At 50.1% G+C, this 13,121-nt stretch overlaps 1 protein-coding gene across 8 annotated transcripts in view; it reads left to right on the top strand.

Annotated features, from left to right (window-relative positions):
• The first annotated feature begins 1,181 nt into the window (after positions 1–1,181).
• The window catches only part of COL27A1 (collagen type XXVII alpha 1 chain), a 156,648-nt gene continuing 144,708 nt past the window's right edge, over positions 1,182–13,121 (top strand). For 5 of the 8 annotated variants that reach the window (XR_009552079.1, XM_060199997.1, XM_060199998.1 and 2 more), the window contains exons 1-2: positions 1,183–1,729; positions 8,249–8,319. Coding sequence is in view for 5 of the 8 variants with exons in the window: in XM_060199997.1 (XP_060055980.1) it covers positions 1,665–1,729; positions 8,249–8,319 (136 nt within the window). In the remaining 3 variants the exon portion in view is untranslated. Of the gene's footprint in view, positions 1,730–8,248; positions 8,320–13,121 lie in introns of all 8 variants that reach the window. The other 3 variants (XR_009552080.1, XR_009552081.1, XM_007526752.3) reach the window with 2 other exon arrangements.

Raw genomic sequence — 13,121 nt, forward strand, 5'->3', positions numbered from 1 at the left:
GCTGCGCTCCCAGCGCCCGCGCCCTGTTTAGGGAAGGGGACCCCGCACCCCCGCCCCCGCGCCCGCGCCCGGGGCTGCGGAGACCCATGCATACAAATGCAGTTAGGCACCCGAGCCAGCACCGACCGCCCAGCCTCTCATCTAGGGACCCGGTAAGTGCCGCGGGGCTCCCAGGGCGCTGGGGGTACCTATGCTGGTAAAGGTGGGCTTGCACGGGGGTGGTGTGGGGGTGTCCACGTGTGGGAAGTGAGTGCGTTTTTGCACACGCGTGGTGAGCATAAACCGAGAACTGTGAGTGAAGGTGTGTGCTTGGGAGGTGTGTGTGCTAGTAGGTGTATGAGGTGTGTGTACAGGCTTGTGTGTGTGTGTGGGGGGGGGGGGTTCCTGTGCATCTATCTGTGCGGGCAAAAGCGTTTATGTGCACGAGTATGCTGTGTGGAATCTGGAAGTGTGCTTGAGTTCAGACACCAGAGAGAGGCGGGGGGAAATTGGGGTGGGGTGGGGGAGGAAGCCCCGGAGGAGAATATGGCTGAGCCTGCATGTTAGTGTGCTTTCATTTGGGGTAAGTGTGGACGTGTACGGGAGCTTAAGTTTACGCCAGTGAATGCTTCTTAGTGGAGACTTAGGGAAGCAAGGGGCCCCCCCGCACTAGCACTCAGATGTGTGAGTTTGCTTGGCGCTAGAGGTGGTCGAAGTGTGCACTGCTGCCACCCCAGTGTGGGATCCTAGAGAGAGAAGGAGTACATTCACTTTTTTTTTTTTTAACTTGTCAAGGGGAGAAGGGACGGTGCCAGGCACTAAACTACACTACACACTATTTTCAAAGGGAAGTCTTCACCAGGGCACTCGGAATCTGGGAGGAAAACGGGAGTTTGGGTTTAGTAGGCATAAAGACATTGTCTTCAGAGTTCCAGGGACCTTGGGGTCCTTTTAGTATCTGCCCCTTTTCCCCTTCCATATCCACCCCACCTCCCACTCTGAGACACCCCGTCTCAAAAGCCAAAAATCATGAATCCTGGAACCGTGGTCATTTCATGGGGCAGCTTTGGCCAAACCTTTCAGTGAATCTATCTCAGTTAAAGTTGACCGCAGAGAATGCAAAGGGGATGTCCCATTCGGGCACCGGAGCTAAATCACCAGCTGCTGCCAGCAGGGAGCAGCAGAGGGCGGCTGGGCGCGGGGAGGAGAGAAGGTGGAGAGCTTCTGCGGGCCGAGACTTTAAATCGCCTTCATTTCCCCCAAATCCTTCCTTTTCCTCTCCTCCCCCAGGCCGGCAGGGAGGCAGCTTCCACCGCCCTCCGCGCGCCCTCGCCCAGTCTCTCTCAGCCTCCCGGGGCCGCCCGCGACCGGCCTCCCAAAGTTTGCTCGTGCTGCTCCCCTGAAGGCCCCCGCACTTCTTGCTTTTCGGTGGAGGCAGAGAAGGAGTGAGGCGAGGGGCGAGCGGGGCGCCGGGACTCCTGGGACCATGGGCCTGGTGCGGGCGCCCACGGGGCCGCGGCCGCGCGGTCTGCCTACTCCGGCGCCCCGGGTCGCGGGGCTGCGCTGCGGGCTCGGGGGCTGTGCGCTCTGAGCCGGCCTGGCGCGGCGGGGCAGGGGGCTGGCGGCCCCATGGGGCGCGCCCACACTTGCCCCCCGGGCTCGGGAGCCTGAAGTAGGGGCCCGCCATGGGAGCGGGATCTGCTCGGGGGGCCGGAGGCACTGCGTTGGCGGCGGCGGCGGCGTTCAGGGGGTGAGTACACTCTCGGGAAAGCCCCCTCCCCAGCTTCCTGCGACTCCTGCCTCTGGGAGGACTGGGGTTCCCGGCTGTGCCCGAGGCTTCCCGCAGAAAGTCAGCTTCCTGTCTCTTCCCGAGCCCGGCTCAGGGCAGGCCACCAAGGGCTAATGCGGGCTGCGACCCCCACCCCCACCCCCACACCCCCGCCCGGCCTGGGTCGGCGAGCCGGGCCGGCTTCCTGGTCGCGTCCGGGCTTGAGTTGAGCTGGAGAGGGTTGGTGCAGGACCTGACCAGGGAGGAAGAGAGGGTGGGTGGTGACCCCGGGACGACTCGAAAGGGGGCTTTTTTTTTTTTTTTTTTTTTTTTTACTGCGTGAGGAAGGGCGGGGGGCGCTGGGTTTGAGGCTGTCTCGGAGTGTTTCGGCGTCTGGGTGTCCCCAGGTCCTAAACCGGTTGCATCTTTCTTGTCTATACGTTTCAAACCTCCAGCTCAGGGCTTCTGCTCCTGCTTCTGTGTTTTTGCAAACCTCTGCGTGTGTGCCGGTTTGTTTGGGTTTGACTGTCTCTGTGTTTTCCTGCTCTTCTGGGGGTCTCAACTTCTGCTGCTGTAGTGTGTGTGTGTGTGTGTGTGTGTGTGTGTGTGTGTGTGTGTGTAAGGGGGTGGGGGAGAGTGCGAGCGCCAGCATGTCAAAGCAGAAAGGACCCTGGGAGATCTCCAAGCCCAACCCATCTTGCAGAGACCAAGAGCCAGAGAGGGGCAGGGACTCTCCAAGGAGGGCTGCCTTAGAGCTGGGACCCAGACGCCCAGTGAGTGAGTGATTGAGTGCGTGCATGAATTAAGAGGAGTCACTGAGCGTGGGCAGGATGGGAACAGCCCTGGGGACTGTACTGTGGTTAAGGCTCAACTCAGGCTCCCTTAGCATCCTGCCTCCAGCACTCCAAGACTAATCCAAGAGCTGGTCAGTGCCCTAGTTCCTCCTTACCCCACTATGCCCCACCCTCTGAGCTGGAATCAGGGAGATGATTACTCCCCTCCCCCTTTTTTCCCCCATGTCTTGGAAAAATCCGGCTAGGATTTGCCACCACCACCACCAGCCCCACCGCAACACACATTACAGGGCACGAGTAATCACATAGTTGACTCACTTTCTCCAGAGGACCCTGTCCTAGGACAGATGCCAGTGGTTGGATCAAAAACTTTGCCAGGCAAGCACCCCATAGTGGGGACCGAGCTTTGGGGCAAGCAGACAGTCCAACTTCTTTGGGGCCCAGCCTATGCCTTTTCCTCTCTTGTTGCCTCCCTTGTTGCCTACCTCTGCCAGATCTTATGCCCTTTGGGCTTGGCATACCTTCCAGTTCAACTCCCACAATAACTTCCCCCACTCCATCATACTCTATGGTGCTCCCTGTGGAGCACATCCTTGACCTCTGTTGCCCTTTCTTTTTTCCCTTGTACTCAGATCAGCCCCTCTCTTTGGCTTCCATTTGCCTCATTGTTCATCAAGGTCCAGCTCAGCAGCTATTAGCTACCCTGGTGGTGCCCTGGAGGGTACTTGCCCTCTAAATGGAACCCACAATCTGAACTGCTCTACTGTGTCTTGCTCTAGTTTACTTTGATAGCTTCTTCTCTTTCCCAGTTCTGTTACCGGGGACCCTCTAGACCCCCTAAAGCCTGGCTGAGCACCTGGGAGTGCTGAATCAGCTGATGCACATCAGAGAATTGTCAAAAACTGACACACACCTCTGACTGGTGTGTGCCTCTATGCTTCTTGATTTTTATTCTCCATAGAATGGGCCTCTGAACTCCCAGCTAGTGGGGTTTGGTGCGGATTCAGGAGGCTGTGCTAAAGGGCAGTGCCTGCAAGTAGAATATGTTCAATAAATAACTACTGTTCTCTCTACTTTTCTCCACTTCATCTTGAATGAGTGTGTGAGTCAGCTGGGAAGGTCTGGGCTGCAGCCTGTGCAGACATATGACCTGCCTGTGTTGCCATTCGGGAGGTGTAAGGTGTGAAGACAAAAGTCTGAGTGTTGCCCTCAGAGCACATGACCAGTTCACAGAGACAGGTGAGGTCAGGAACAACACTCTCCCCCCACTTTGCTGTTCTGTCATCCTTTGACCAATGTTCCCCATTAGAGCACAGAATCCATACACTCAGAATCCCCTGGGCCACTCTCCTTGTGTTTCATGGGGAAAGTATGAGCTCTCTGTTACTGTTCAAGCTAGTGTGGGTGTCTGTGATCCTGCATATTCCCAGGTAGCAAGGATGGAGGTAAAGCCACCCAAACCAGCCACAGGTTCTGGGTGTCTAGCAGTCCTGGAGTAACCACACTGAGTGCACAGGGTAAGGCAATACCTGGGCTTCCTTCTTGGAAGGTCTATGTTCCCAGGCTGTGTCTCCAGGTTCAGGTTTGTCAACTTGGGACTCCAGTTTCAGCCCCCTCCTTCTCTCTTTGGCCTGTGTGCTCTCATCTTGTCGACATTCTGGAGCTGTGGCTCCCCCAAGAAAGGAGCCAAGGCCCCACGAGTCAGCGGTGGAACAGAAGTCTGAAAGAACAAAGCTCTGAGCCAGCGCAGGCACGAAACATTATTAGCGGTAGCCTAAACAGGATTGGACCGGGAGCAAAAGGATCAGCAGGGCTTGTCTCCGGGAGCCAACTTTCCAGGCCTGGAGCTTACTGAGATGACTTTTTGGCTCCCTGGGCTGCATCTCTCTGTTCCTGTTGGTGAAGGCTGGGACTCTGGTCTCCGACAAGTAAGAAGTGCCTGTATGTCTCCGTTTTGTTTGTTTGTTTGTTTGTTTTTCCTCTTCATGGAAGACAAGTGGAAAGGACTGTCTGGAAAATCACAGAGTCAGATAATATGGACCAATGACACCCTGTATGACCTTAGGAAAGTCACCTTCCTTGTCTGGGCCTCACTTGCCCATCTCTGAATGAGAGAAAGGGACTAGAATCTGTTCTAGGTGATCCCCCAAAAGCCTTCTCCCAGGCTATTAGTTCTACACTCTACTTGGCAGTTTACAAGCCATGTGCATACAGGTGTGAGTGGTCAGATGCATTTGTTACGGTGAACAAAAGGAGGACTGTTAATTTTATAACAGGCTTTTGAGTGAGTAGACAGTAGAAATTCTGAGGTTAGAAAACAATATTAGAAACCTTAATTGAAGAGAAGATTCTGTTCCTGTGTTTCCTGTGAGTCTGCTTTCTTCTAACTTTGAGGGGTTAAAATACATAGCAAGAAAACTTGGCTAATATGCACATGTGCAATTCTTGTACCTTGTCTCCACCTGGCTTTTCTTGATCAGCTTGGGAAACATCTTTAAAAGGTCTCCCAGTGGGACTTAAGGTATTGTCTTCCGAAGGCTGGAAGCAGAGAGTGGTAGGTGATGGAGCAGACACTAGTGGGGCTGCAGGGAAGGTGAGAAAGGAGGAGGCCTTTGGGGGGGCTGAAACACAAGAAAACACAGTCACATTCTTTATTGGAGACCTTCTCAAAGCCTTTGATATGCAGTCTGGGGTATAGAGACAAGTTCTGCCCCAGCATATCTGGCCACAGCTTCATGGAATGACTCCCTGGTGGATGTGGGAAAGAGTGCTGAAGAGGAATTGCCAAGGCTGACTGTGAGCAAGGGCTGGCTCTTCCCAGTTGCACTCTTCCCCAGCTTAAACAAAGTGGCCTAGTGGTTATATCCAGTGTAGAGGAGGTGGCCATCGGCCTTAAGTGGGCAGGCCAGATGAGAAGGGTACTAGGTACTCTGACTGTTTTTCATGCTGGTTTATAAAGTGATAGAGACAGAAAGGAAGGGAGCTGTGTTCTTACAGAGAAATCTCAGGTTGGAGAGAGAATTGCAAATGGATGGGAGACAGCACTGGAGCACCCCTGGGAAAAAGGCCACAATGGGGAGAACTTTCTAGGATAGAGACTTGGGGAAGGCAGCTTCAAGTCCAGAGTCTTGTGATAGCTAGTAATAAATTCTTTCTTTCTCTCTTTCGTTCTTTCTTTCTTCCTTTCTCTCTTTCTTTCTTTCTTTTTTCTGCAAACATACATTGAACACTTACATGCCTGGGAATATAAGGATCCCATTTTCTAGAAAATAGAGAGTAATGGTACATACTTTGTCTTCTTTGGTGAGGTTTGTGCACTGGACTATGGTAAGTGACACCTTCCCCCCAAGCTGATATCTAACACTTGTGTGAGAATTGACCAGTAAAAGAAAGTGTCTCTCTATATAGGAACAGTTTGTGCAAAAGTTCAGAGACTAGGGTGGGCTTCCAGGGACTGCTATAGTACTTCTCTTTCAGCTAGTTTACCTTTGGCTTACACAACAAGGGGGCTTATACTTTCCCATGTCAAGAAGTCCAGAGGTGGGAGTCGGGCAGAAGCGCAGGTGGCGCAAAGCACAAGGACCGGCGTAAGGATCCCGGTTCGAACCCCGGCTCCCCACCTGCAGGGGAGTCGCTTCACAAGCGGTGAAGCAGGTCTGCAGGTGTCTATCTCTACCCCTCTGTCTTACCCTCCTCTCTCCATTTCTTTCCTATCCAACAACAATGATATCAACAACAACAATAATAATAACTACAACAACAAGGGCAACAAAAGGGAATAAATAAATAAATATTTTTTAAAAAGGAAGAAGTCCAGAGGGAAAACAATAATAAAGCTGGCTAATTCAGCCTCTCTACAATAGCATCACCAGGAAACCATCTTCTTATTCCACCACCTATCCTCACATGCTCATGAGACATGTTACTTCATTTGCACAAAGTGGTAGCAGCAACATGTCATCCATCACTCAACACTTTCCCATGAACCCTGCAAGGCATCTATCAAATCTCATTGACCATGTTTGGGTGGTATAGGCAGTGCTTAAATCTGCCACTGACATAACAAATAAAGGTCTAGGTTGTTTTGGACTTACTCCGACTTACCCAGCATCCTTTGAAGTCTTTGAGCTCCTAAGCAAGCAGGAAGGAGGGGATGCTATCCACGGATGACCACTACTGTCTTCCACATGGTCCAGGCTAGAAGTACTAGTGACCTGAATCATGCTTACACTGGGGCACCTGCTATGGGATCAGAGTTTGAGCTTGCTTCCCAAGGAGTCCATGGGGCTGGAAAGGACCCAGGGCTGCAGACGCTCACATCACCAGATAGATTTCCTAGATTACATGATTCCCTAGAAGCACACCCTGCTTGCTTGCCTCTGGTGTGTCTCAGCATTCACCCATGCTGCCTGCCTGCCTGTCTCTGCTCACTCTACCCACATTCCGACTGGCTGCCTCTGGCCACACGTCGCCCTCCCTTCAGCCCACTGGAGGATCAGATGCCCTGAGTGGCTTCAGGTGTCACCTGTGGTTTGTTGCTGGTGGCTGCTCCCATAGGAAGGTGAAATCGGATCACTGCCTTTGCCCATCTTGGCAGGAGCCATGGAGTAGATTATTAACCCTTTGGGGCCCTAGAGAATGGGTAATAGGGATAGTCTAAGGAGATTTTCTGTGACTGGCGCCAGCCCCAGCTTTTGACATGCATGAGCTCCCTGGATTCTCACGCTTGGCCTGCAAGATAGGGAGTGTCAGCCATGGTGCAGAGGAGGAGGCAGGCTTCGGGAGGCTGAGCCACTCACCCTTTATGCTATAGACAGTTGCAATAGGGGCAGGCTCACACCTGGGTCTGCCAACCTTTTTTCCTTACCTACCTTTTCTTGCTCCCCATTTCCCATCCATAGGACAGCGCTGGTCCTGGTTCAAAGGTCTCTTCCCCACCTTAGGTTGTTTCCATCTTTCTTGCCCTTTGAGGGGTTAGTTATGCCAGCAGGTCAGCATAGTCTTCATGCTGGTCTTTTATCCCTGACTTGGCTTCCCCTTGGGCTTCTAGATCATAAAGCCATAGTACATATGGAGAGACTGAGGTTCATGCGGCTGGGTGGTGGTACCCCTGGTTGAGCACACATGTTACAATGCACAAGGAATGGGGTTTGAGCCCTTAGTCCCCATCTGCAGGGGGAATGCTTTGTTAATGGTAAAGCAGTGCTGCAGGTGTCTCTGTCTCTCTATCATTCCTTCCCTCTTGATTTCTGGCTATCTCTATTTAATAAATAAATAAAAGATAAGAGAGAGACAGGGAGACTGAGGTTCAGAGACGGGGAGAGATCTACTCCTCATTCCCGAGTGCACTGGCTGTATTACATCTGGCTGCTGGGAGCTGCAAACTGGGTCTCCTGACACCCAGGGCAGGGTTTTCTGCCCACTGCTTCCTGCCCCATGACTTTGGTTATCAATGTGGAAGAAGTGAGAGTGTTTGTGCTGTGCAAGCAGCTCCTGTTCCGAGAGGCTGAGCGGGAGGCCTGGGAGCGTGGGTTGCACTGATGGGATCCTAGATCCTACCTCCCAGCCCCCTGGGTGAGGCTGGGGTGGGGCTGGGACTGCAGGAGCTTCTTCCCACTTCCCCAACTGGATCTGGCCTGGTGGTGGTAGGGGGCGGTAGTGGTGGTGGAAGCTGATGCCACATCCTTTTGTGTCTTCCGGTCTCTAGGGGGTTTCTCTTCACCTGGATCTTAGTCTCATTTGCCTGTCATCTGGCCTCCACCCAAGGAGTTCCTGAAGGTAAGCCTGTCTTCTCTTTATCCAGAGGGGAGGCTAGGGAGGACTGAGGGGACTTGAGAACTCTCCTGAGCTGGAGACATCCATGCCCCATTAGTTGGAACCCAGTACCTCAGTTTTCTCATCAGTGGAATGGAGCCAATCACTCCCAACTGTTCAAAAAATAATAAAGTCACATTGGAAGTTGTGTAGAGGCTAGAGAAGGTTCAATGCAGAAATATTGAAAGATAATCCATCCATTGTAATCCGTGGCAGAGCTGGAATGTGTAAGTTGCTTGAGTCAGTAAGTCTTGGTTGACTTGATGTGTCTAATGGGTGTCCCAATAACCTATGAGAGGCAGCACAAAGGCCACAGCCAACTGGGCTCCAACCCCACAGTCCACCCTCCCCTTCCTGTGACATCCAGCTTGTCCCTCCTTTTTCCCTGGGAAGCTGTCCAGGGGACTGGGGAGGCTGTGGGCTGCCTGCACAGCTGTCTCTAGAAACTGAAAGTTCTCCCACATCTGTTTGTCAAGCAGCCATGATACCTCTTAAAATAGTGGCCTTTAAACTCCATCCTCCATGCCTGTCCATGTGTCCATGTGCTGGATAGGCTGCTGGACTCTTCAGAACCTGGTTGCCTGGCAGGGATAGGCCCTTGGGAAGGGGAGGTTATGCCCAGAAGAGACTCCTGCAGCCCAGCAACATTTTGTACAAATGTCATATTTTCCAAGCTTGCTGTTTCCCCTGCAAAGTAGGTGAACAGCTGTCCAGAGTCCTGAGTCAGGCGCTGGGGGGAAGTGGGGGGTGATGGTGTCTTGGAGAGAGGCTTTGGAGCTGTAAGGAGCCAGGTTTATGTAATAAAGGGATCTTGTTGTGGCCAGCTGGCAGGCTCCTTCCAACTTGGCGTGGGGCTGCCTCCATTCCCGTTTCTTGGTTCCTCACCCCGATGGGGTTCTAGATGTGTCTCCATCCTGTCTTCCAATGGGGGCTGAGGGGTTCCAGTGAAGTATGGCATAGGGATTAGGACAAAGACTCTGGAACCAGGCAGTCTGGATTGGAAGCCTAGCTGTCTGTTATTACAACTATGTAGACTTAGGCAAGTTATTGTAACTAACTTTTATTTTTAAGAGTTTTCTTTTTAATTTATTTATTTACTTTTCATGTATAGACAGAAACTGAGAGGGAAGGGGACTATAATACATATTCATATATATATATATATATATATATATATATATAGAGAGAGAGAGAGAGAGAGAGAGAGAGAGAGAGAGAGAGAGAGAGGGGGAAAGAGAGACACTTGTAGCACTGCTTCACTGCTTATGAAGCTTCCCCTCTGCAGGTGGGGACTAAGAGCTTGAAGCCTGGCCCTTGTGCATGGTAACATGTATGCTCTGCCAGGTGTGTCACTGCCTGGACCCAACTAACATCTTTCTTCACCATAGTGCACTAGGTCGCTAGCCCCCCTTTCAGCCTCCTCCTGCCTCCCGCCTTTAGAGATCTTGGATCTGCCTCAGTAGATCACAACAAGTTCTATTTTTCCCTGTATTTTCCCTTTATTTGTTAAGTTCCACCTGTGAGTGAGATATCTGTCCTTCTTCTGGCTTATTGCATCTGACATGATTCTTTCAAGTTTCATCCAACATGTAGCAAAAGAGAAGATTTCATCATATCTTATAGCCAAGCAGTATTCTACTGTGTATACATATCACAACTTTCTTAGCCACTCACCTGTCATTGGATATTTGGGTCACTTCCAAATTAGGATTGCTACAAACTATGCTGAGTATTTCATAGTAAGAGAATCTCAGTGATGGAGGCTGGGCCGTGGCACACTGTGTTAAGCACACATAGTACAAAGTGTAAGGACCCACACAAGGATCCCGGTTAAAGCCCCCAGTTCCCCACCTGCAGGGGTGTCACTTCACAAAGGTGAAACAGATCTTCAGGTGTCTCTCTACTTTCCCCTCCCATATCAATTTCTTTCTGTCCTATCCAAAAAAATAAAAGGCTACAGGAGCAATGGATTCATAGTGCAGTCACCAAGCCCCAGCAATAACCCTGGAGGCGGGGGGGGGGGGAGGAGAGGGAAAGAGGGGTCTCAGTGATTATGATATGTAAAGTGCAGTACTACCAAAATAATCTTAAACTTATGCTTTATTTTAGCTTAGGATAGGCATGGGCGAAAAGAATTTGAGGTAAGATCCTAGAGAAGAATAGAGGTCTTTAATCCAAGACCAGAAACAATAGCCTGAAGATGTAGAATTTTTAGGATGTCGTTAACCATTTCCAATTGTGGCTTCCATTAACTTTTTTAAAAAATAGTATTTTTTAAAAAATATTTATTTATTCTCTTTTGTTGCCCTTATTGTTTTATTGTTGTAGTTATTATTATTGTTGTCGTCATTGCTGGATAGGACAGAGAGAAATGGAGAGAGGAGGGGAAGACAGAGAGGGGGAGAGAAAGATAGACACCTGCGGACCTGCTTCACTGCCTGTGAAGCAACCCCCCCCCCCTGCAGGTGGGGAGCAAGGAGCTCAAACTGGGATCCTTATGCCAGTCCTTGTGCTTTGCGCCATGTGTGCTTAACCCACTGGGCTACCGCCCAACTCCCCCAAAATAGTATTTTTTAAAAAGATTTATTAATGAGAGGGTGAAAGAGAGTATCAGAGCATTACTCTGGCATATGCAAAGCTGGAAGTTGAACATGGGGCCTTGTACTAGCCAGTCCAGTGCTTTATCCACTGCACCACTTCTCAGGCTCCTCCATTGTCTTGCAGACAGAGAAAGTGAAACCTAGGGGCCAGAGAGAGACTTACCTAATATTCCCCAGTACTGGATCCATATAGGAAGTTAGGATGGAGCTCCTTTTCTCCCTCCCAGTGTCCTTTTAATGGAGGTGTCTGGTGGTCTCATTTTACAGTAATGCAACTGAGGCTCAGAGTCCAGGCTCACAGATGGTTTTGTTTGACCGCATACTCCCACCTTCTAGCTACAGACACTACTCTGGGACAGATGTGTCATTTTGCTAACACCCAGGCTCTCAATTCTTCCTAGCCTATCTGTCCACCTCATAGTTATTGACTGAGGGTCTAGTAGATGCTAAATTCCCTGTCATCCCTCTCCAACTGGGTGATGAGGAAGGGGTGGACTAGGTGCTGAGCTCCACAGAGAGGGCTTCTGAGGCCAACCTGACCTAGCTCTGGAGGCCATTCGTCTCTTGCTTGGAATGAGCTCCAGAGCTGGCTTCCACAGCCCAGCCAACCAAAGAGGCCAGGTAGATGGCCCAGTGAGAGGCCAGGTCAGGGAGCCTCCCCATAAACACTGTGGAAGCCTTCTTATTTATTTATTTATTTATTTATTTATTTATTTATTTTTAATTTTTTATTTTATTTATAAAATCAGGGTAGGGGATGAGATACAGCTATCTGGTGGTGGGAATTGTGTGGAGTTATACCCCTCTTATCCTATGGTTTTGTCAATGTTTTATTTTTATAAATAAAAAATAATAATAAAAAAGGAAACACTGACAAAGCCATAGGACAATTGGGGTACAACGCCACACAATTCCCACCACCAGAACTCTGTATCCCATCCCCTCCCCTGATAGCTTTCCCATTCTTTAACCCTCTGGGAATATGGACCCAAGGTCATTGTGGGATGCAGAAGGTGGAAGGTCTGGCTTCTGTAATTGCTTCCTCACTTAACATGGGCATTGACAGGTTGATCCACACTCCCAGCCTGCCTCTCTCTTTCCCTAGTGCAGAAGGGCTCTGGGGAAGCAGAGCTCCAGGACACATTGGTGGGGTTGTCTGTCCAGGGAAGTCTGGTTGGCATCATGCTATAGCATCTGGAACCTGGTGGCTGAAAAGAGAGTTAACATACAAAGTCAAACAAATTGCTGACCAATCATGAACCTAAGGGCTGGAATAGTGCAGATGAAGAGTGGGGGTGGGGGGTCTTCCATTTTGTAGATAGCTAGTAGGCATATTTTAGTTATATTCCAAAGGGTCTGTGGCTGTACTAGTTTTTTGTTTTCCCCTGAGCCTGAAATCTGATATGCAGGTGGATCCAACTTATTGTCTTGGGGAGATTATGTCATAGCTGGAAAAGGGAGCAGAAAGCTGGATCTGGGAAGAGAGTAGCTCCCTAATAGGGGAAAGGGGTATAAATATTGTTGACTGTAAACCCCTTCGACTTGATGTGATCTGGGGCCCATATTCAGCTTAGGAGCCTATGTGACCCCTGTATCCCTGTAGATCCAACTTCACATTCTGTGGTCATGAGTAGGAACATTCCAAGCTGCCCCAGTATTGACCCATCTTCCTCAGGTGTAGCATAGAGTATGTTGTCCATCCTCCCTTCGGAGGATGGAACATTCTCTACCATTGTTGATCCAAGTTGAGGGCAAGGTGCTATGGGGGGCCCACAAAGGGGTCTATTGTGTTGTTCCTGATAGAGATGACTAGTAACAATGGAGAGAGGGATTTATTTGAGGTCTAGGCCCATCATGTTTGTTTGGGAATCTCAGTACTCCCCAAATAGGGCCCCAGCTAATGGGGTGGCCTGATAGTGACTAAAGAGTCATTGTTAAAGTATGTCAGTCTCTTGCCCTTATTCAGCTTTTGTAGTCCTTGCTTTGATAAAGTTATCTTTGGAGTGAGTGAGGAAAGTGTAATAGGAAGTAGGTGAGGAGGGTAGCTAATTCTAAGTAAACACTATTTCTTTTTTTTTTAAATTTATTTTATTTATTCCCTTTTGTTGCCCTTGTTGTTTTATTGTTGTAGTTATTATTGTTGTTGTTGTTGTTGGATAGGACAGA

Source organism: Erinaceus europaeus, chromosome 10 (assembly GCF_950295315.1).
Source record: "Erinaceus europaeus chromosome 10, mEriEur2.1, whole genome shotgun sequence".
Classification (NCBI taxonomy): domain Eukaryota; kingdom Metazoa; phylum Chordata; class Mammalia; order Eulipotyphla; family Erinaceidae; genus Erinaceus; species Erinaceus europaeus.